General features: G+C 39.1%; 1 protein-coding gene across 1 annotated transcript in view; it reads left to right on the top strand.

The window, feature by feature from the left end:
• Nucleotides 1-25,026, top strand: part of LOC127494195 (protocadherin Fat 4) — a 93,053-nt gene that overhangs the window by 58,779 nt on the left and 9,248 nt on the right. Inside the window, exons 7-14 of the mRNA XM_051859906.1 lie at nucleotides 13,092-13,272; nucleotides 15,118-15,368; nucleotides 15,448-19,803; nucleotides 21,091-21,195; nucleotides 21,475-21,782; nucleotides 23,533-23,618; nucleotides 24,209-24,388; nucleotides 24,665-24,789. Of these exons, the coding sequence (XP_051715866.1) occupies nucleotides 13,092-13,272; nucleotides 15,118-15,368; nucleotides 15,448-19,803; nucleotides 21,091-21,195; nucleotides 21,475-21,782; nucleotides 23,533-23,618; nucleotides 24,209-24,388; nucleotides 24,665-24,789 (5,592 nt within the window). The remainder of the gene's footprint in view (nucleotides 1-13,091; nucleotides 13,273-15,117; nucleotides 15,369-15,447; nucleotides 19,804-21,090; nucleotides 21,196-21,474; nucleotides 21,783-23,532; nucleotides 23,619-24,208; nucleotides 24,389-24,664; nucleotides 24,790-25,026) is intronic.

The following is a 25,026-nucleotide window of genomic DNA, read 5'->3' on the forward strand; positions in this document are numbered from 1 at the left end:
AAGTCAAAATTATGACTGTAAAAGTCAAAATTATGACAGCAGTTACAATTATGGCATACTAAATCTTAATTATGACTTAAAAATATATGAGATTTATGAGATAAAAAGATCAAATTGATGTCATAATTTTCTCATAATTTTGAATTTTTTTCACAATTCTGACCATCAGAATTTCAACTTTTTATGTCGTAATTGTCTTTTTAATCTCATAATTTCGATTTAGTATGTCATAATTTTGAATTTTTTAAGTCATAATTACAACATAAAAAGTTGAAATTATGTCAACCAAAATTATGACTTTTTAATCTCATAGTTTCAATTTAGCATGCCATAATTGTGACTTTTTAAGATATAATTCCGATGGTCATAATTTTGACTTTTTATGTCATAATTTTGACTTTATAATCTCATAGTTCTGATTTAGTATGTCATAATTTCACATTTTTAGTTCATAATTTTGAATAATTTTGACTTGTTACGTCATAATTATGACTTTATAATTTAAAGTTCCAATTTAGTATGTCATAATTTCAACTTTTTGGTCATAATTTCGAAAAACGTTTTTACTTTTTATGTCATAATTTTGACTTTTTAATCTCGTAGTTTCTATTTAGTATGTCATAATTTCAATGTTTTGGTCATAATTTCCAATAATTTTGACTTTTTACGTCATAATTATGTCTTTTTAATGTCATAGTTCTGATTTAGTATGTCATAATTTCAAGTTTTTGGTCATAATTTTGAATAATTTTGACTTTTTATGTCACAATTCTGACTTCTTGTCATAATTTAAACTTTTTATGTCATAATTATGTCTTTTTAATCTCATAGTTCCGATTTAGTGTCATAATTTTTACTTTTTAAGTCATAATTTTGATTTAGTATATCATAATTTCAGCTTTTTAAGTCAGTATTTAGAATTTTTAATCTCATAATTTTGACTTTTGAAGTCATACTTGCTGTCATGGTCATGTCATGTTCAGTTTTACTTCCATTACAGGTCAAGTCAGGTTTAATAGCGCTTTACATTTTTTCAAAGCAGATTCACAAAATAACAGATGCAAACTTCATCAAATCTGAGACAAAGACAAAATCTGCTGTAAAAGACAATAGAGTCATTACTGAGTTGAAGTTTTCGTCTCATCCGATAGTGTCAGTGTGTTTCTGTAACACAGTTTATTGATCCTCAGCTGAACTCGTACGGATCTCTCCACATTCCTTCAGCTTTACTGAATTATTCGGGCTCTACAGTCTCGACCTTTAACCTCTCGCTTTTCTTTGTCCCTAGAAATCTCCACAATATCTTTCCATATGATCTCTCTCTCTCTCCCTCTCTCTCTGAAGGAAAGCTGGCAGCTCACTGGAGAGATCTTGGCAGGCCGGAGTCATTATTTGGAAATGTGTGTTTTTCTGCGGAGTGTGGCGGAGAGGCCAGCAGTAAAAAGGTGCTTTACAAGAGAGAGAGAGAGAGAGAATCGAGGGCTTATTCTGTGCGCCGAGGAAAGATGTTGGCAGAATTTATGAGGAAAAACATGGACTGCTTGGCAGATAACAGAGAGAGAGAGAGAGAGAGAGAGAGAGAGAGAGAGTCCACCCATAGGAAAGAAAAAAGTCACATGAGATCTCTTTAATATCTCAGTTGTTTCTCTGAGATGAGAGCGATGAGACTTTTGCTCCAGTGATCTCATGTGAATCTCCTCTGGATATTTCAACAATGTCTCGTGAGCTCTGTCTCTCACTCATTTGTAGACATAACTCCATTTAGAGTTATAACATTTGAGCGATAACAGTTTCAGACGCTTCTGTTAGTTAGTTTTAGATTAAAAGCGCTCAGTAAACTGAGATTAACACCAATCTGCAATCTAAACACCGGATGATATGATCTTTACACTGCAAAAATGCACTTCCTCTGACTTTTTGTCTTGTTTTCTAGTACAAAGATCTAAACAATCAAGATACATTTACTGGACTTAAGATATTTATATCTTCAGTCATTTTGCTTCTCCAGTAAATGTATCTTGATTTAAGAATGTTTGGATATTTGTGCTGGAAAACAAGACAGAAACACTGAGGAAGAACAGCATTTATTGCAGTGAATACACCACTGATTCTGTCCAAACCACCAATTTACAACTACAAACACAGACACACACACACACACACACACACACACACACACGTGAACATTCCAGAAATAAAAGCCCAAAGCAAGCGGGACGAGGGGAACAGCAGAGCGACTCCAGCACATTGTTTTGGGTGTTTTTCTGAGACTCGAGGTCTACAGCAGTTCATCTGAGGTGATCTTAGTTTGGCCCTGATTCACCACGGTAAAATCTCAACTCAGAGAGATTTACTAGTTTAACGGCACACCGCAGAAAATTCATCTTTGTCTTGTTTTCCAGCACTAATATTCTTGAAACAACTTAAATCTTCCTGATAAACTAAATGAAGGCTTCTTATTTTGTCTTGTTTTCAAATAATACTTGTATTCACGACACGTTCTCTTACATCTGTGTTATATTGGTTGTACTCAGGGTTATTATAGTTAACTAAAACCAGAATATTTTTGTTACTTGAAATAAAATGAACGTTAACTGAAATAATAAAATAAAAAAAATAAAAAATAAAAAAATAAAAAAATAATTTCTAATTTTCATTTAGTTTAACCTGGTGAACTAAAATAACTGAAAGTAAAAATAAAATAAAAATTAATAAATACTATATAGAATTATTTAAATATGACAAACTTTTAACAAAAATTAAAAGAAAAATGCATAATATAAAAATAAAAACAATTAATAAAATCTTTATACTAAAATATCACTGGTTGTACTTTTTTTTTTGCACACTAAAAATAGTTGTTTCAACTTAAAAAGTTCTTGAAACAATATTTATATGCATATGTTTTTTAAATGTTTACTTTTTTTAATGTTACATGAACATTCCATTTTATAATTCTCCAAACATTATGGGAACGTTACTTTTGAATGTTTTCTGAACATTCCGAAACAATTAGTAACATTTAAAATTTGTTAGACGAATGTCCGGCTAAAACATTTTAGAAAACAAAACATTCCGTGAACGGTGTATAAATAATGTTTTTGTGCTAATGTTTTGAGAACATTATTAAAGACCAAATAACTTTGAACGAACGTTCTATTAACGTTACTGAAAGAATGTTTGTTCATAACTTTGAGAGAACCTTGACAGAACGTTCCCTGTTATCTGAGAACTTGGATATTTGAGTTCTCAAGTTAAATCCAGGAAAGTTATTCTGAGTCTAAAGTTACTTAAGTTATGATAGCTAATTGCAACAATCAATTTTTATCGAGACAAACATCTCTGCTAAATGAAAAACAACCTACACAAATGAACTCATTAGACGGTTTGACGGACAGATGGACAGGTTTGAGTTTGGGTTCTGGAAGCGTTTAAAACCGGATTCAGTGCCAGAAAGAGACAAGAAAGCCCAGAGTCTTTAAATGGACCGAGTCATTAACATTCTTTATCTTCTGAGCGCTGAGAAGTTACAGGGCAAACAGAGCAGCGCTATAGGATGTGTGTGTGTGTGTGTGTGTGTGTGTGTGTTCTATAGGCTCATTCTAAGGGATTTGTGGCCCTTTAATAAATGTGACCAAACAGTGTGTGTGAATGATGTTGAACACTCTTTTATTTCCCAAAGCTTCCCTTCCTCCGGCTCTCGTTCTCACGTTTAGTCTGTCCTCGGACCGCATAAAAACCCTTGGCGGTCATATCTTTCATTTAAATGTGAAGAGCCATGAATGCGTCAGCCTTTTTGTGGTCCAACACACAATATACCGCAGCCTCAAAACATATCTGGAACCTTCAATTACTTTTAAAACAATCACGATATTCCCAGAAATAACTTGTTTTCCGAGGTATTTTTGCAATGACTTTTTATCAGCTGGTGTTTTTTAGCTGATGTTTATAGTGTTTAGTGTTTAATGAACTATACTGTAATTTTGAGGTAAAATATGACATAGACATGACATATATACTGTATAGCAGCGCTGCTGTTCCGGTGTAACTGAGAGTGTTTTTTAAGTGTTTATTATTCTGAGATGACCATCAAAAAATGGAAAAGGTGAAAGTTACGTCTGGCCGCACCTCATCTGAGGAAGTGGAAACAATTTAAAATTTAATTGGATCCATTTTTCATTTGGTACTTTTCCTTTTCAAACATGCAGATCTGTATTAATTAAGTGTTGAGATGGATGGCTTTAATGCAGTTTACAGATGTGTGGAATCAAAATCACTTTGAGATGGTGACTGTGTCCGAAACTAAGTCAGTGACTTAGTTGGTTAACTAAGACAGCTTAAAGCTGCTTACAGACTCCATAACATCTGTTGATCCAGAGTGTTACAGATAACCATCATATACTGTGTGTGTGTGTGTGTGTGTGTTAGTAGATGTGCAATAGAAGTAAATGTGATTGACTGATTGATTATAAACACTTTGGCTCATCTGTAGAGCGGACGCAGCGCTGCAGGAGAAGGAAGCGTTGGTCAGGTTCGGGACGCAGCCGGAGAGTGTTTGTCCTCCGTGAAGCCTCTCCAAACACACACTTAATAAAACACTGAGCGTTGCAGTAACAGGGCAACAGATCTTCACTCGCACAAACATCTCATTTGCCAGTGTTCACTGGAGTTTTATTGACTGCGTCTCTCTTTCTGTGGGTGAAGGAGAGTAAATAATTTACCCTCCCATTCATTCATCCTCCAGAGCCTGTGAGTTTTCCAGTGCTTACAGGAAACATTTGAAAACGCTTCAGAATGTTTTAAAACACTCTCCATCCACATTAGCATTTTTCACTTGCATCATCATTTTATTAGCAAAATATCTCACCACTTACTGGTGCGTCAGGTCAGTCACTGCTCCATGTTTGGTCTAGAACACAATCGTTGTTTTTGACAGAATCATCTTTGCAGGAATGTAATATGAAGATTGTACAAAGTAACATTTATCTTTAGCAACACTGTGAAAGTGATTAGCAGGCTTTAACCATAGATATCTATCGGGACAATATGTGTCACATGACTAAACATGCGTCATCACAGTCAACGCTACAATGTGAAATCAGCCTTTTCAAAAGAAACGATTAATTCATTGCTTAGCTGGGTCTTCAGGCTATGCATTCAGTTTACCTCACCTCCCGATCCGAGTCGTTCGTTCATCCCGTGACATCCCCAGTCTTCGGGGTTCAAGTCGGTCGTTCTTTTGTCACATAACTGTATGTTGTTATATGTAGGTATCTTTGCTTTGTCAAAGTGATTTTTCCCCATCATACTGATGAAGTTTAAAGTATTACCAACTCTTTATTCCCACATTCAATGTTATGGAAAAGAACCATCATGAAAGAAATTCAAAAAATTATAAGTGGTAAGAAAAAACAAAGCTACAATTTGAGACCAGAAACTCGTCATGTAACTGTAAGAGTTAAAGCGGTGGTTGATTATGATTTCTCTTTTTTAACTTTAGTTAGTGTGTAATGTTGCTGTTTGAGCATAAACAACATCTGAAAAGTTACGACACTCAAAGTTCAATGCAAAGGGAGATATTTTCTTTTAAAGAATTCTCTGTTTAAGGACTACAACAAACGGCTGGTAGGAACTACAACGAGCTTCTTCCTGTGATAGTGACAACAACGTAAGGCTGAACACCGTTACTGACAATCCTCATTTTGGCTGCGTGAGATTCTCCAGCTTTGTTGTTGTTGAGCAAACAAAGCGCAAGCTGTTAAAGCTCCGCCCTCTTCTGGAAAGGGGGCGGGAGCAGCAGCTCATTTGCATTTAAAGGGACGGCGTGTTTTTGCTCACACCCAAATAGGAGCAAATTTGACAAGCTATAATAAATGATCTGTGGGGTATTTTGAGCTGAAACTTCACAGACACATTCTGGAGACACCAGAGACTTATATTACATCTTGTGAATAAGGCATTATAGGTCCCCTTTAAAAAAAAACATGTGACAAAAGAACGAACGACTCAGACCTGAAGACTCGAGAGGTAAACTAATCATTTCTGTGTTCTGTACAGAACCTATAGGATGTTTTGCATGAGCGGTCAACACCAAACGAACGAATCACTCTCTGATTCAACTTGTTGTTCCCGAGTCATATTCAAAATGAACGAATTGTTCATGATCGACTCATCACTAATGTCAAAACATCCCACCGCTGTATGGCCAGATGATATGCAAACTACAATTCTCGGCTGGATAAAGCAAACCAGCGTCTCGCTAGTAAAGTTTTGATGGATGAGGATTGTGATCAAGGTATAGACGATTGCGGGTGACGTACAGGAGTCGTACAGTAAGCATGCATGAGTCCGTTATATTGATGCGCAAACAAACCGTGATCGCACACTGTATTTATGCACAGACACATTTCACTACATTCAGGATAATGTTTTGATTTGTTATGTGTATGTTGCTGTGTTTAGTAATTCTGAATGGATCGTACTTTAGTAGTTAAATGCAGTCAGCAGTTGGTTAAGGTTTGTTTGTTTGGCATTATGTGGTCCTGTTCAGTATTGCAGCTTGAGATGTCTTAAATGTAAACAAGGTCTAAACAAGCTCTTTACTGTTGCGCTGTACACATACTGTACACCGAATTCTCAAAAGTTTTGTTCTGTATTTTTTTTGTGCTGTGGTGTGGTGTGCATAAATTTATGAATTAAATGGACTCCTTATATCATTTGGTTATTAGGTGTCCTTTTTTGGCAAGACACAAATTTATTTCATAAAAAAATACAGATATATCTACAGACTGTAGAAATAAATCTGTGGTAATTATAATTAACTTCATATAAATTCAATGTTGTGTCATCATGTACACTGATATGATACACACACACACACACACACACACACATGCAGCAGGTCAGTATTAAAGTGGCTCATAAGCGGCTTACGTGGCTCCATATGTTTGTGCGAGACAGAGTTTGTCTTGAGCTTACAGCCGAATTAACATGCAGCACACGCTTGAATGACTTACAGAGCGGGAAATCAGGACAGATGGAGCACATTTACCGCAGTCAGATGCTTCGTTTACTTCTTATCCAGCTAAGGAGTCTGAAACGAGTCTCCAGGGCTGATCTTTGAGTGACATGAGCACTGAACACTCATGATTTCATGATTACAGCCACTAAACCTGCTAATGCGAAATCATAATGGCCTAAAGGAGTCAGTTCACTGTGAAGTATTCAATTTGATTCATTTGAACTGATTCATTGAAATGAACTTGTTGTCAACTCATTATCTTTTGTGTGCATGTATGAATCATTGATATACTATTATAGTTTTTGATGATATTTTGAATTTGTATTTGAAGTTTTCATTTTATTTTTAGTTAACGTTTTAGTAATTTTGTTGCGTGTTTGTCATTTTTAATAGTTTGTTTTTAAATATGTAGGTTTTAAGTTTTTTTAGTTATTTTAGTACTCCAACGTAAACTACACAAAAATAATAATCTTCATAAAAATGGTTTTAGTTTTGGTTTTAGTTAACGATAATAACTCTTGAATGTGTTCTTAAAGTGAATCTGCATGTTTGTGATCATCACAGAGAGAATCAGTGTGAATCATTCATCTGTTTCTGACTTCAGTGAGGTGTTTTATCATCATAGATAGCTTCATGAATACAGCATTGTGCTTCTGTCATTGAAACACACACACACACACACACACACACACACACACACACACACACTCCTTCGGTTTATAATCTAATCTGAAGTCAGACGAGGACAGCTTTGGAAACAAGTGAAAATGACCTGATGTGACTCGTCTGTGCCTTTGATTATGTGACTCTGTCTTGGTCACTTTTCACCTCAAAATCAAAAGAAAAAAATAGTAAACTATATTTTGCATAACGAAAATGAAGTTTTCTGACTGTTTTTAGATTTTTACATTGTGAGATTATTTCCATTTACCCTGCAGAAATTCTCATTACTGAACTACAAGAAAAACTAAACAAAGATTTAAATTGTAAATATGATGATAGTTTGTTGTCTTCACATTATAATTGATTTACATTAAAAATGTATTACAGTAATATTTTTACTGTGATTTGGAAAAAAGAGAAAATAATCATTGAAACTGATGATTACAAACAGAATCAAAGTATTTTTTTTCGAATTACAGTAATAGGAAATATAAAATTAAAACGATATAAAAAGCTATAAATAATAAAGAATATCTCATAATTCTTGTCGATGTTATGGTGAAACATGAACCGCACATGTTCAGGTCACGAGATTCACTCATTTTCTGTGTCTTTCATGTGTTTAATTGGATTCATCAGTTTTCCTGTAACCGCAGTAAATCTGACACAAAGAAATCAATAGAAACAGAGAAACTGATCTGAGCCAAATACACAGACACAAACACATCTGCTCATGACTCAACGACAGCAGATCACCACTGACACGCTGCTGATCATGTTTACTGGCTAATCATTCTGTGTGTGTGTGTGTGTGTGTGTGTGTGTGTGTGTGTGTGTGTGTGTGTGTGTGTGTGTGTGTGTGTGTGTGTGTGTGTGTGTGTGTGTGAGTGAGTGAGTGAGTGAGTGTGTGTGTGTGTGAGTGTTTGAGAGCTGAAGGTCAGTTTTTCATCATTAATGATCATTAATATGTGCACATTTTAGTTTTTTTCATGTTGGGTTCACATTCATTGGGTCTGTGGTTCATATGCAGGTCTCCTCCGAACACTCACCCAATGTCGTGCTCGTAAACAGGTAATGATGTCACTTCCTGTAGTCAAAGTGGAAGTGCCTGGATCCCGTCCAGCAGAATCCTGGAGAACAGGAGTAGACCCTGAAACAATGATGAGGAAGTGCTGATTTCGGCCTGATGTTCTTTATAATTTCATAGTTTATTGCTTTATAGTTTCTGTGCTGCAGGATTATTATTGTTAACTGAGACTAGAACTATTAAAACATTTCTGTTCATTTAAATTAAGGTGAAATAAAACATAAATATTAGTTAAAACACTTGCATACAAAAATTAGAAATGCTGCCTTGGCAATGAACTGAAATAAGTTTAAGATGAAGCACTAAAATATTAAATGGAAATAAATAAAACTGAAACAAAACCTAAAAAGCAATGTAAAAAACTAATAAAATGACAAAAGCACATAATGAAATTACTAAAACTTAAACTAAAATTAGCATGAAAACTAAAAACAAAAGCTAATTCAAAATATTAATAAAACTATAATCAAACTAAATCAACAGTGCTGTGCAGTTCTCAGTGCAGAACTTTCTCTCAGAAACGCTGTGAAAAACTTCTAGAACCATAAGATATGAAATATTACCTTATTTAGGTTTTCATAAATACTTCAGGGCATGATCCAGCTAACAAGGAACGTTCTCAGAACGTTCTTGCAAGGTTCTCTCAAAGTTATGAACGAACATTCTTCCAGTAACGTTAATAGAACGTTCATTTAAAGTTATCTGGTTTTTAATAATGTTCTCAAAACATTAGTACAATAACAAACATTTTAGTTGGACGTTAGTCTAATGTTTTTTAAATGTTGTTTCAGAATGTTCAGAGAAAATTCAAATGTAACGTTCTGATAATATTTGCAAAATGATACAATTGAACATTCCAATAAATATTTTCTATATTTTCTATAATGTTCACATAACCAAGAAAAAACATTTTTGAAACATTTTTAAAAAACTGGATGTTTTGAACGCTCTGAAAACTTCATAAATAACATTTTCATAACTGAATAGGCACATTCTTAGAACATCTTTTTGTTAGAGATCTGATACACTCTTAAACAGTTCATAATGTGATGCATTTCTGTGTTAAACTGTATTAAATGTGTAAAAGCTGCACTGCTTTCAGACAAAACAAAGACAAAAAAATTGCCAAAAATTACCAGTAGATTACCAGTTAATTTCCTTTAACCCTAAAACACAATGTAATGCATTTTTCAAAATACAGGTAAAACACCTGTGAAAATCAATATGGAAAACTTCTTTATATTAACATGGTACATTATTAGGCCCTATTTTCAGACTCAGAGTGTAGTTGATACTGAAAATATGTCACTTTGCTGTATTTGTTCATGACACAGGTATAAACGGCTTGGCAAAACAAATAATTTGTCATGCAGTTGGACGTATTAAACCTGAGACAGATGAGGAGAGATTGTGTTGTGCTGGAACACAGATATGATGAGCAGATCTGAACTGATCACATTAAGTGGATCAGACGTCTGATAATCCACCTGAGTTATGAGTAATGACACCTGTCACGTTCACACACACCTGTGTGTGTGTGTGTGTGTGTGTGTGTGTGTGTCTGAGTCAGCGGCTGATTCTTCAAAACACACTCAATCAATATGAGTAATCAATAAACCCATCATGTGTCATGTACACGTGTCAGACGGAATCTTTGACCGCTGCGTCTCACATGTTTTATTACTTAAGACTGTTTTTAAGTTCAAAAGCAAAGTGGCTTCTTTATTCTTTACTTTGCAGTTTTATTCTTTTCCATTTGTAATGTTTGTCAAGGTTTCTTGCACCAAAAATAGTCATTGTTTAATTGCACACCACCATTCATTATTATTCATCATTTTAATACAGTGTGCAATGTTTTTTGCATTCACAGCATAAATATCAAACTAATTAGTGTGTTTTTTGCAATTTTTTTTCGGGTTATATGAACATTAGGGGAACATTTCATTTTATCATTCTTCAAATATTATGTGAACGTTACTTTTTAACGTTCTCTAAATGTTCTGAAACAAATAGTAACATTTAAAAAATGTTAGATGAACGTCCAACTAAAACATTTCAGAAAAAATGTTCCATGAAAAAATAATGTTTTTGTACATTTTGTTCATAACTTTCAGAGAACATTGCAAAAACATTAGTGAAAAAGTTCTGAGAACGTTCTCTGTTAGCTGGAAACCTCCTTTTGGGGACGTCCTCATTTGAAAAAAAAAAAAATAAATAAATAAATAAATAAACTTAATAAAAATAAAGTGAATAAAGGTTTTTTTAAAACTTTAAAAATGCATAAAGTTTTCAGAAAGGGTGTGGGTTACATTTATAGTATTTATGACTATCCATATATAAAAACAATATAAGTCAATGGGATGTCCCAACATAGATAGCTAAGTGTGTGTGTGTGTGTGCGCGTGTGTGTGTGCACCTTTAAATAGGATTGTTTTGTTCTTAAACTGTGTGAGACAGCAGACGTTCTCTCAGCATCTTCATCAGACACGGGTCACAGTGTTTCAAGTCTGAACGTCTCTCTGAATGAGAAACACACACACACACACACACGTTTCTTTGTGCTCATCAGATAAATGCTAATCTGACACCATGCTAATCTCTTTGTCTTCGCAGTGAGGATGAGGCGATTAAAGCGTGTGCTAGCAGCTTATTAGCATGTGTTATTAGTTACACTAATCTGCTGGAGCAGCAGAGGCCTTCAGGAACAACACGCTCTGAAAAAAAGGCCTCAGATTGGTTGCAGACGAGGGGAAAATGTTCGGCTGCAATCGGCCATTTTTCTTCTCTCTCTGCCTTTTGTTTTTATGAGCAGGATTTTCTGTGTGTCGTTGCCGCGCTGTACGCGCATGATGTTATCAGGGGCTGAATTTATGCATGGAGCAAATGCATTTTAATCGCAGCGTGAGGGGGCAGATGTTTGAATCACTTGTGCTTCTCCTCATCTGCTATTCATTTAGCACGATCCCCTCAGACTCATCGGGCTGTTTCTCGTCACCGGCCCGCAGGCACACAGGCTTGATTTTCGCTGAAAGTAGCAGTCTTTCTGCCGTGTGCCTCACTGTTTTAAACAGCAGGATTGCATCTGTAAACCGTGCCGCCCCCTGCAACGATCCAGATATATTTAAACATTCCAGAGAGTTTGGCCACGCGGTGAGTCAGAGATTAGCGCTGTAGAGGAGAGCAGACAGATGGCACCCACTACAGCTCAGGATTTGAACAGAGATGTTTTGGATTGAGAAGTTAATCTGTGCTGCTAGAATATCAAACCATCTGTGTTTAACGAGTTAAGCAGGGTCCAAACTCGACTGGTCACACCTGCCAAAAGCCAGAGATTCAGATCTGCTCTTAAGCATTTCTTAACAGTCATGAAACTGCATTTTAATTTATACAATACAGTTAATTCATTTCTTAATTTATTTAAATCTTTCCTTGGCATGATATGTTGCAGCTTCGAAAAAAGTTACCAGCCAACTGGTGTATAATGCTGTTTTATTTACTTTTTTCACAGTTGGCACCTGATGAGTTTTAATTTTGGACTCTGGAGTTAAGTTATAGAAGATGTGTGCAACACACACATATATATTTAGGGGTTCAAACACGTAGCTCTGAAACCCTATTGTAATTGTTAAAATTTCCAAGAATCAGCATTCTCCTGTAAAAGTGACCAAACCGTACAACGTCACCAAGACTCAAAAAAAAAAAGGACATGGCGACTGGCCACTTGGTGGTGCTATAACATGAAAAAAACTTTAACGTATCTCAAAAAAACATAGCCACCATCGACCAATGAAGTTTGAGCAGTTTGAGATCAAAACAAAACTTGCTGAACCAGTTTGACTCACGGCCCTACAGGCCTGTGAGAATTAAAAAGAAATCGGCCACAGGGGGGCGCATTCATGTTTTTCACATGCATAAAGGATTGTGTATCACGCGATTTTTCACACATGCCCACGAAATCCGTACCACATGTTAGAACTCCTCATTCTGAGCAACTTTGCCTCTAGGACCGCCGCTGTCCATCGAATCGTTCATTAAATATTGGAGATAATTTCAAAAACCAACTTTGGCGAACTAGTCCTAGGTTTTTGGCTCAACCTCGATAACCGTTAAAAAGCTTTAAAAACTATATATTTCCTATGGTAAATTGCCTGTATTTGCTGTAAATGGTCTTTTCCATCTATGATTGAGATGGTTACAGGTTTGCTAATTAAAACATAATGCCTTTTTACGCATGTACTTAAAGGCCTTAAAGCAGTTGAACCCTGATAATTGCTGCTCGCAGCTATATTGATAAACATGTTTTTCTCTTTGTGTTTGTAGGATCACCATCTCTAAGCGGTTCTGGTACTGTGATGGTGCTGGTCGGTGATGTGAATGATAATATTCCATCATTCAGCTCAATGTCTTTCCACACGACTATCCCTGAAGATGCGCCCACCGGAACGGACGTCCTGTTGCTCAACAGCTCAGATTCTGACGTCGGACTCAATGGAGTGATCAGGTACCACGCACTATGAACTGAAAACAAAACCTACAATATTACTTTTTGCATTTTTGGAAACTTAAATGTTTAGTCTCTAGGGGTGTAACGGTACACAAACAGACGGTTCGGTACAGCAGGGGAGAGAAAACTGAACATAAAATTGCTTCTCTTTTTTCTTTTTTACTAAACAGTGGTTTACTGAACAAGTTGTGTCTCTCTCTTTAAATAAATTCAATTGTAATTAACATTTTCTTAAAGATTAAAAAAATCTACCTCAGATAATGCTGTAAACTAAGCCCTTTCTTACACATTACTATAATATTAAAGGTTACAATTAACAACAGAGCCCAGACTATTAAATTCAGTTGATATTTATTTTTAGATATAATCATCAACACTTCATAACTTGTTTTCATGACAAATTTATTTAAACATTAAATAATTAAGACATTACTAACAGGTAAAGTAAATATAATTAATATATAAGCTAATATAGTGCATATATTTAGAGAAATGCTGCTCTCTAGAGTTAATTTCTGTAGTGAACTAACATGCTGTGGGCACTAAATGACTTGCCTGAGGTAAATGTAATGCTATGTGAGATTATTGATGTCTTTACGTGGTTTAAACACTGATTGAGAGATTACACGTAAACATATCTATGCATAGATCGGCTGTTCTTCTTTTTCTTCTGTGTCTTTTCCTGCTGTGGCAGTTAGCAAACAGCGTTGCATTACTGTGCACGCCCCCTTCTGGATTGGAGTATGGATCGCCTGTGACTGACTATATTCGTCATCTGACTGTATGCACCAAACTGTGACATCTGTGACGGTTTGGGACGAATACATGTTCCATTACACCCCCATTAGAATCTTTTTGGTGATTGGGTGATTTTTTTTTTTAATTTGTCCCCAAACGTTTAGCCACGTCACACACACATATTCCCATAAAACACTACCAGTCGGTCATGTATCTCTAAAGTGCCCCTGCATGAGCTCATGTTGGGGCAACGTGTTCCACTTTCCCAAAAATGTGCTAATGAGGATGATAATGAAGTATGACAGAGTCCAGTGGGGGAAACGGGACAGTGTGGGGCTTCAGTCCTTAATACTTCACAGAACCAGCTTGTTCCATCAGTGCAACATCATACTTCTCACCGATCATGTGTTCCTTATGAACTTGTGTGATGGTGGACGATGCGTGACTGTGGATGAAGTTGTTGTCTTCTCGCTAGGGTTGTTTTTCACACTTTGTTCTGTAATTTGTGGAATTCCTGTCTCACTGACACAAGCACACAGTGAAGTTGCCATGTGTGCATGTTACTGTCGGAATGAGTTTGTGTCACGGGCCCCGAAAATTAACCTCACTGAAACTCAAAACAGCATGCGGATGACTCGAATGTGGTGTTTCTGATCAGTGCGGGTTCACTGATGCTTAGCTGAGAGAACATGCTGTGGGAGTTATGAAAGAAACAAAAAGATGAATAAAGAATTAATCTTCCCGCCACCTATAGAATAACATACTTGGAAAATAAAGTCCTGCTTATAAGAAATTTGCCTTGGGGCAGGTGCTGACACAGTACAGATAAAAACATGTTAAATAAAATCTATCCTTTTTGTAGCTCAAATGGTAGAGCGTAGCATTAGAAAACCCAAGGTCATGGGTTTGATTCTCAGGGAAAGCAAGCAATGATAAAACATGCACATTGAATGCAATGTAAATCACTTTGGATAAAAGCGTCTGCCAAATGCATAAATATCTGAAAAGCAAATGCAATCAAATCTCTTGATATTTGGATAGCTGGCAAATAACATTGTTCGGTCTCCATGCATATATTGAATCTGTTGTGTTTGTGATTTACAGTTACAGTCTCAGTGGTGGGGACGGTCAGTTCTCCATTAACCCGTCCACAGGCTTGATCATCACCAGCTCCCTGCTGGATAGAGAGACACGGGCGAGTTACCAGCTGCTGGTGGTGGCATCGGACGGTGGACAGCCCACACCGCTATCCAGCTCTGCCACGGTATCTGTGGTGGTGGCCGACATTAACGATAACCCTCCACGGTTTCACCATCATCCATATGTCACGCACATACCTGCTTCTACTTCTACAGGTGTGTCTTCTGTGGCAGGAGTTCATGGTTTCAATGAGTTTTGATCAGCATCTAATCACTTCTGTTCTGTTGTTGGCAGGCTCACTGGTCTTTGCGGTCACAGTAACAGATGAAGATTTTGGCTCAAATGCTCAACTTCACTATTCCCTCACCGGACGCAATTCAGAAAAGTTCAAGATAGACCCGATCAGAGGTGCCATCACTGCCAATGAAAAACTCACAGGGAGTTCAGAGGTCACCTTTACAGTCCATGTAAAAGATGGAGGCAGCAATCCCAAAACCGACAGCACGACAGTTACGGTTCGCTTCGTTACTGGAGGAGACTTTCCCCATATTAGACTCAAGGAAAGAGCCTTCACCTTCCCAGAAAACCAACCCACAAACACTGTTGTGACTAAGGTGACCGGCTCATCACCGAGGGCAGGTCCTTTGTCGTACTATATTGCAAGCGGAAACCTGGACAATGCATTCCATATAGATCAACTTTCAGGAGAGCTGTCTATCAAAAATCCCCTGGACTATGAGAATATTGAGAAGTACGTCTTGTGGATAGAGGCCCGAGACCAAGGCTTTCCTCCTTATTCGGCCTATGAAAAAGTAGAGATTGCAGTGCTGGACGTTAATGACAACCATCCTGTTTTCAAGCAAGAACCATTCCATGCTGACATTTTAGAAAACCTCTCACCTCAACGTGTGCTTATAGTCTCGGCATTCGACCAGGACAGTGGACCAAATGGGCAACTTGACTTTGCCATCATTGATGGCAACAAAGAAAACAGCTTCAGCATCAACCGGGCAACTGGTGAAATCCGCACAACACGACCACTGGATCGGGAGAAGGTCGCTCAGTATTCTTTAAGGGTGAAGGCGACAGATAGAGGCAGCCCTCCGAAAAGCACGGCAGTCAAAGTCTTGATCAGTGTGCTGGACGTTAATGATAATGCTCCGAGATTCTCCAAAATCTTCAGTGCCACTGTACCTGAAAATGCACCAGTGGGTTTCACTGTGACCCGAGTAACCACCACCGATGAGGACGCAGGAGCTAACGCTATAAGCCGATACTCCATCAGCGACGCAAGTATTCCCTTCATCATCCACCCCAGCACAGGAGACATCACCATCAGTAGACCTCTGAACAGAGAGGACAAAGACCACTACATTGCCAAAGTTTCAGCACATGATTCAGGATGGGCTGTTAGCACAGACGTCACAATATTTGTGACAGATGTGAATGATAATGCTCCAAGATTTAGCAAGCCGTCATATTACCTAGACTATCCTGAGCTGACAGAGGTTGGATCCATTGTGACTCAAGTCTCTGCCACAGATCCTGATGAGGGATTCAACGGTAAAATATTTTACTTTATCAGATCTCAAACAGAGTACTTCCGAATCAACTCCAGCTCTGGCGAGATCTTCATTAAACAGCAGCTAAGATATCAAAACTCAAGTGGCCACAGTAACGTCAATGTAAACCGGCATAGTTTCATCGTCACCGCTTCAGACAGAGGCATCAAGCCGCTCATGAGCGAAACCACAGTTATCATAAATGTTGTTGATAGCAATGATAACCCACCCATGTTTGAATCTTCTTTTTACTTTACTCCTGTCACTAAGAGTGTAAAAGTCGGCACCAGACTCCTCAAAGTCACAGCCCATGATCAGAAGGACTTTGGCCTGAACTCTGAAATAGAGTATTCAGTATCTGGAGGCAACAGTTCCAGCAAGTTCCGCCTGGATAAACAAACTGGATCAGTTACAGTAGCGTCCTCACTCACTGCAGATACTAATAAAGTTTACCTGCTTGAAATAACAGCAAGTGACAAGGGGAACCCTCCTCTGTCCGCTAGGACAACAGTCAGAATAGCTGTTACAGAAGAGAACCATCACACTCCAGAGTTTTCACAGAACCAAGTAACAGTCACTGTGTCCGAAGGTCTGGCTGTTGGCACAGCCATACGAACCCTTTCAGCACGAGATAAGGACAAGGACAAGCAAATGAATGGCCTAATTACATACAGCATCTCCTCAGGTAATGATGACGGCTTGTTTTCAGTTCACAGTCAAACGGGTGTTTTATCCCTGGCAATGCCACTGGATTATGAGACGAAACAGAAGCATGAACTCAGAGTTTCTGCGACAGATGGAGGGTGGATTGCCAAGACAAGTTATGTTACAGTTAACATCCACGTTACTGATATAAATGATAACCCTCCTGTGTTTGACCCTGTTGAGTACTTCCCAGTCGTGCAGGAGAATGTCCCCAGTGGCACTACCGTAGTAAAAATGAATGCAACGGATAAAGACTCTGGGCCAAATGCCCTGATGGCATATGTCATTCAGTCCTCAGACAGCGACTTATTCATAATTGACCCCAACACAGGAATCATCACCACACAAGGCTTTCTGGACTATGAAGCTAAACAGGTGTATCACCTGACTGTCAAAGCCTTTAACGTTCCAGATGAAGAACGATGCAGTTTTGCATATGTTAACATTCAGCTGAAAGGTGCTAATGAATATGTCCCTCGTTTTGTGTCAAAGCAATACTACTTTGAGGTCTCAGAGGCGGCACCTAAAGGCATAGTCATTGGGGAGGTGTTTGCTAGCGACAGAGACTTGGGAGAAGATGGCATAGTGTATTACTTGATTTTTGGCAGAAGCAGAAAAAGGGGTTTTAGCATTAATAAAAGAACAGGTCAGATCTATGTCTCAGGACCACTTGATCGTGAAAAAGAAGAAAAGATCTCACTCAAAGTCTTAGCTAAGAATGCAGGAAGCATAAAAGGCGCAGATATTGATGAGGTGCTTGTGAACATTACAGTTCTAGATGCCAATGATCCTCCAGTATTTACCCAGGAACTCTATGATGTTCAGGTTAATGAGGGACTGTCTCCTGGAGGACTGGTTACATTCGTTAGTGCTCAGGATTCAGATTCTGTCCCTAGCTGGAGCAGATTCACCTATGCCATTGCTGCCAACTATGAAAGAAGTACTTTCACCATCAATCCTCAGACAGGACAGGTGTCTGTGGCATCAGAACTGGACAGGGAAACCATCCCAGTGTACAACCTCACCGTCCTGGCAGTAGACTCGGGTTCTCCAGCTGCCACCGGCAGTGCCATTTTAATTGTGACCCTGGAGGACATTAATGATAATGGACCGACTTTGGTGACTACAAGTGGGGAGGTGATGGAGAACCAGAGGGCAGGAACACCCGTGATGACGCTCAGTTCAAGTGATCCAGATCTTGCTCCAAATCAAGGCCCGTTCTCCTACAGCCTTTTCAACACTGGAGCAGCATCCAGCTACTTCGCCCTTAGTCATACTGGAGAGCTGACCACCAGCAGGGAGATAGACAGAGAGCAGATAAGTGATTTCTACCTCTCTGTGATTATCAAAGATTCTGGTATTCCTCAGATGTCCTCAACCGGAACTGTCCACATCAAAGTCAACGATCAGAATGATAATCCCTCTGAGTCTCGCTCTGTAGAGATCTACGTCCATTATTTTGGAAATATGTTCCCTGGAGGGTCACTGGGGGTGGTGAAGCCACAGGATCCAGATATACAAGACACGTTCCAGTGTTCTCTGACTCCCCCAGCGGCTGCCCTCTTCAGCATTCCCACAGGTACCTGTGACCTCAGCTCAAACAGTCGCTCCACAGATGGCACCTTTGATTTATCGGTGCGTAGCAGTGATGGCGTCCACGATGCCGTCAACAGCCATGTGCGTGTTTTCTTTATTGGATTCAATAATGCCACAGTGGACAACAGCATCCTGATACGTGTAATCTCCCAAAGCGCCAGCGACTTCCTTACCAATCACTACCTCAGTTTCCTGCGCATCGCCAATTCACAGCTAGCCGGTTTAGGCACTGGAGTGCAGATTTATGGGGTGTTTGAACTCAACAACAGCACTTTCTTGATGGCAGCGGTCAAGCGTGGGCACGGGCAGTACGTCAATCCAAGTGGAGTGGCCACTTTCTTCCAGAGCATCAAGGAGATTCTGCACAGACAAAGTGGAGTTAAGATTGAATCCGTGGACCATGATCCCTGCTCCCACAATCCATGTCAAAACGGGGGCAGTTGCAAGAGGCGGCTGGGTGTTGGACCAGACATGAAGGCAGAGGAGAGCATCCCGGTCATTCTCGTGTCAAATCGCCCCCTACAGCCATACGCCTGTAACTGCAGGCCAGGATATGCTGGTGCCCTCTGCGAGATGGACATTGATGAGTGCCAGCCAACACCTTGCCACAATGGTGGAACTTGCCACAACTTGGTGGGGGGATTCTCTTGCTCCTGTCCAGAAGGTTTCACTGGGATGGCTTGTGAGAGGGACGTCAACGAGTGCCTTTCGAACCCCTGCCAGAATGGGGCACTATGCCAGAATTACCCCGGGGGCTTTAACTGCCTGTGCAAATCTGGATTTGCAGGTACAGTCTTTCATCATTTGCACTTTACCAGTAACACAACCACAGATGTTAGTTCAAGGCACATACAGGCAGCTTGCACACAAGTTTGTTAACATTTTAGGCCAAGAAAAATATTTGCTTCTAAGTAATTGGAGGGGTGTTATAACCCAAGCATACAGTGGCCTTTGCCAAAAGCAGTTTGCTATTAGGGTCACAGACTGGGAGGTATCAGCTATGATGCAAATCAACTTGTCATGTTTACTTTAATGAAAGGAGATGATCAAATTCTCACCCTAATAAGGATATGGCTGTAAACCGCCTTCAGATTTCACCTGTGCTGTGCAGCTAAACTGTATGTTTTATGTTTGTACTTTTAAGAGTTTAAGGAGCATCTGGCTTTAGGGAAAAAAGGCAGAGAAACAAAACTACATTAATTTTTAAATGCAGAGATCTTTTGTAGAAAAATATGAATGTAGCGTCTCCCCATGTTGTAAAGTATACTGTTAGCTAGCTCGAGCCATGCAAGTTTCTTAAAGTACATAACGTTAACATGATTGGAGTGACTGTAAAATCCGATTGTGTATGTGAATATGACTTTGAATAACCATGTGTGATATCCTTAGCTTGAATCAGCTCTGTTTGGGCAGGTGTTGGCTGTAGCTTTTGGACGTTGCTTTCAAAATGGAGCCGTAACAGAAGTTTTGTTTCAGGCTCTGAGTCATTACGATTCTTTTTTTATTCTGATCATAACAAATGACTGCAGTGTGTTCACATCGGAGGCCCCAGATAAATGGGGCTGCTAGAGAATTACACCTATTGACTTACGGTAGTGTGCATGCACTCCAGCTGAACCCCACACTTCCTGTTTTGCTAGTAGTGATGGAGTTTTCATTCTTCATGCCATTTGTTTTATAGCACTACATTCAGGGAGCAGAAAAGATCTCAACTTAAGTTTATGCTTGATCATTTGTGTGTCCAGTCATCCTGTTTTTGTCATAGTCCTCAGTGTATTTATGTGTTTTATATCAGCACCTTTTTTATGGGTCTCCCAGAACCAGAGCAGCTGATGTATACATGCACAGCTTATACCATCATGACAGACTTTCACTCTCTCTTTCTTAGAAATGTGGGTCCGTTTACAAGGTGTAAGAATTCAAACTGTTTGTATTAGAAAGATAAAGTGCACCAGAGATGCGAGAGAGAAAAAAAAAACCCACATGGGGATTCTGGGAGCCCCATGTGAGAACAGTCATTTTTGTGTGTCATGCTCACCTCATTGTTTTCATTGGTGTTGTTTCATGAATTCAGGGAAAGCCTGTGACTCCATCATCAATTACTGTGAGTGTAACCCCTGTTTTAATGGGGGTTCCTGCCAGAACCGGGTGGAAGGCTATTACTGTCACTGTCCTTTTGGTAAGTCATCATTTCAGCCCCAGGACTAGTTCAGGGTCCTACAAATGCTGCTATTAATTCTGGACTCTGTGTGTGTGAGAGAGAGAGAGAGAGAAGATGTAGCACAAAACAAATGTGTTGTAGATTACAGAAAATGAATTGCAGTGTGAATTTGTCAGTTGACACATACGGTAAATGTTCAGCCTTATTTTTTGTGTGTTGTACCATGAATGTCATGGGTTGCCATGAATTTTTCACTGCAAGGAATTCTTCAGACAGTAAATCACTCTCTCTCCACAGGTGTGTTTGGAAAGCACTGTGAACTGAACAGTTATGGATTTGAGGAGCTCTCTTACATGGAGTTCCCCAGTCTCGACCCCAACAACAACTACATCTACATTAAGTTTGCCACGTTGAAGGAAAATGCCTTGCTCATGTACAATCACGACAACCAGACCGGCGACAAGGCGGAGTTCTTGGCCCTTGAGATCTTTGAAGGCAGAATGAGGTTCTCGTTTAACTTGGGGAGCGGCACTTACAAGCTCATGACGACCATCAGGGTCTCAGATGGCCAATTCCACACGGTCATCGCCAGGAGGGCAGGAATGGTGAGTCCTTTCTGTCTTTCTGTCAATCCGTGATGAACTGATGTTAATATGAGGTCCTGTAGATGTTTCTCCTGAATTTTACTCTGTGATCTCACAGGTTTGGTGGAAATGAAAGTGTTTTGGTTTAGTTGCTTTACTAAGGCTTCTTGATAACTTGGCTTGAGTTTTATGCATCTGAGATAGCCTAAACTCTTAGCAGTCAGATCACATCTGTCTGTAAACGGCATGTAAAAAGACTTCGCCACGACATTACTGCAACACCTCACTGTTGTGTGATCCGACGATTGTTCCCTGAAAAATTTTGTGGGCCTCACTGAAGGCCGTGTAGAGCCGTGTGTCATGAGAACCCGGCCCCTGCGGCGCAATAAAGAGAACCTGATCTGTGTGTTTGGAGAAGCGGATGTGGGTCACTTCGGTGGTTCTGTAGGGCTGTTTTCTTTTTCTTTCTTTTCTTTCTAGACGTGAGCTTGAGCAGATGTTAAAGTCATACATGGCCCCTTGTTTTCCCCCGTGGAGAGAGCCGAACTCTGACAGTCAAGGGTACTTTTGTTTAGTTAAGATGTCCTAGTTTACCCCACAGCCAGATGCGTTGGATTCTGGCACGCCGCCTCAAGCTCATGGTTTTTCTGTTTACAGGAGAGTCGGAGTTTATCGAGAGCTGGTCTACAGCCACGTTTTTGCTCTTCACTTGTTTCTAGGTTGTATGTCGCAACATAGAAGGTTGATGGATTATAAATAGAAAATTAGAAATCTGCTCGCACACCCACATGCTGCATGTGTTTCCAAACACCCTCCACAAAAGCAGCTCAAAGCCAAATATATTTAAATACACAGACTCTGAGAATGCTCTTTGACCCCAGCTGGGTCCAGTTTCAGATTTTCAGACTGTCGCAGTCTAGTCATGCAATGGATGCAGTGACATGCTTTTGATACTCATTTTTAAAAGCAACCGTTTCCTCTGCTAGAAATGGTTTGCAGCAACATGTGACTCCTGGAAAATTGAGCACGTTGTGGTCTGGTTTAGTCCTTTTGAAGTGCAGGGAGGCATTAATGCGATGCCCAGACGCTCGAGCTGCGCAGGAAGTCGTCTGTATCAGCACTTAGCAGAGCTCCAGCAGACAAACACGACTTGTTTCCATTGTTAGTGTAGGATTTTCTTTTTATAGGCTGAAATTCCTCCATAACGGAAGTCAAGTGTCAGTATTATCTGAACGTTGAGGTTGTGCTGTTGTATGATGTCACGGCTTTGTACTCGTTGCTGCGCCTCTGGGAAGTTTTTCTCCCAAATGTCTGCCCGGGACTCATAAAGCACCGAGAGGACAGGACAGATCACTGTAGAATGTCTTGTGGTAATTTATTTACCAGCATCTGGGTGTCATTTTTATCCTTGAGTATTAGGATAGTTTCATCTGAGGAGCATCATCGGTTGATGAAGGAGGATGAATCCACAATCATACAACTGATAAAGCCGTTCAGATGAACACAGGCTTATAATAAACTTGACAAATACACAGATTTATTTACGAAATTTAATGCACAAATACATTCCTACAAACCTTTGAGTTTGCTTTAGAAATACATGTGAATGTTCTTTTGGATTTGCATTAACTTCTGACACTAGAAGCGGAATACACTCACAGTAAAATGGAGCTGAAGTCTGATGCACCAGTCTAATCTTCATAACTGCAGAAACTCTCCCTGTTGCACACAAACGTTATGCTCACCTGTTTGTCTGTCTGTTGTGTTAAAGGCGGCATCTCTCACTGTTGATCTGTGTGGAGAGGAACAGGAGCCAGGATACTGTGCTGTCAGCAATGTGGCCGTTCATACTGACTGGTGAGAAAGACACATATTCAAATGTTAATTCATTTTATATATATATATATATATATATATATATACAGTCAAAACAAAATTTATTCAGACACCTTCAACATTTCACACATTATCACAGTTTATTCGCTCTAGTTTAGGTCAACCAATTACCAAGCAATGCTTAATTTTGTTCAGTCTGTGGTGTAAAAAGGTCGCATTAGCAATTAAAGAAAAACACTTAAGCAGAACATGGTCAGGTCAAAGTGTCGGAGTAATTTTTGGTCCCAAATTTTTATCAGTTTTACTGGTGGTCCACTGTATGAAGAATTTTTGGGTATAATATGTCACAGTTTACTTTATTTTGCTATCCTCACTTACATAAATGAACTATAGTGTCCTGCACACACTAGTAAAAATATATCAAAAATTATATCTGGTGTCTGAATAATTTTTGGTTTGACTGTATATATATATTAGAAATAATTAGAAATATTTTAAATAAATAAATTATATAATAATGAAAATAATAATAAATATTTTATAAAATTAATAATGATAAACAATTGTAAGCTCTGTTGTCTCCTGTCTGATAATGTTGTCTCGTCCCTCAGGATTCTGGATGTTCAGCCGAACCGTCTGTCTGTTGGGGGCGTTCGCTCGATCGAAGCCCTCCTGCATCGTAAAGGTCAGGTGGCCACACACGACTTTGTTGGGTGCATCATGGAGTTTGCTGTCAATGGACGTCCGCTGGAACCGTCTCAAGCTCTGGCTTCACACGGCATCCTAGACAGGTCTGTCACCAAACACACACACACACACACACACACACACACACAGCTCTCATTCAGCTGAATGAATGAAAGCTGTCTCTAGCTGGCTGAAGTCTTATTTTTGAGGGCTGTGTGTGAATTTTCTGGAGCAGTTTGAATAGTGCTGATTTTATTTCAGGTGACTGTTGCTTTGAAATGAGTGTAGCTCTTTTGCAAATATGCTAATGTTAGAGTCATGGACTCTTGTGTTGCTGAGATGTTCCCCGCTGAAGGTTTTTGTGTGCATTTCATCGACAGATGTCCCAGGTTAGAGGGTGCGTGTGTCGCCGAGCCCTGCAGACACGGTGGTACGTGTCTGGACATGTGGTCATGGCAGCAGTGCCAGTGTACAGAGGGTTTCACTGGACCAATCTGTGAGAAATGTGAGTTGTTTGCAATCTGGTGTATAAATATTATTCTATATATTTCATGCATTGGTCAATTTTGAGATTTTGGTCTATTTTGCCTCCATAACATATGTTCTTAAAGTCTAGAGGAAAGAAAATGTTTTAAGTATTTTATTGCACTTTATCTATTTGTGCATGTAAATTTCAATTACGATACATTACGATACAAGTTTTTTCTCCACTTCAGCAACACTTACAGGCACCAAAATTTAC

The sequence above is a fragment of the Ctenopharyngodon idella genome, chromosome 14, assembly GCF_019924925.1.
Source record: "Ctenopharyngodon idella isolate HZGC_01 chromosome 14, HZGC01, whole genome shotgun sequence".
In the NCBI taxonomy this organism is placed as follows: Eukaryota; Metazoa; Chordata; class Actinopteri; order Cypriniformes; family Xenocyprididae; genus Ctenopharyngodon; species Ctenopharyngodon idella.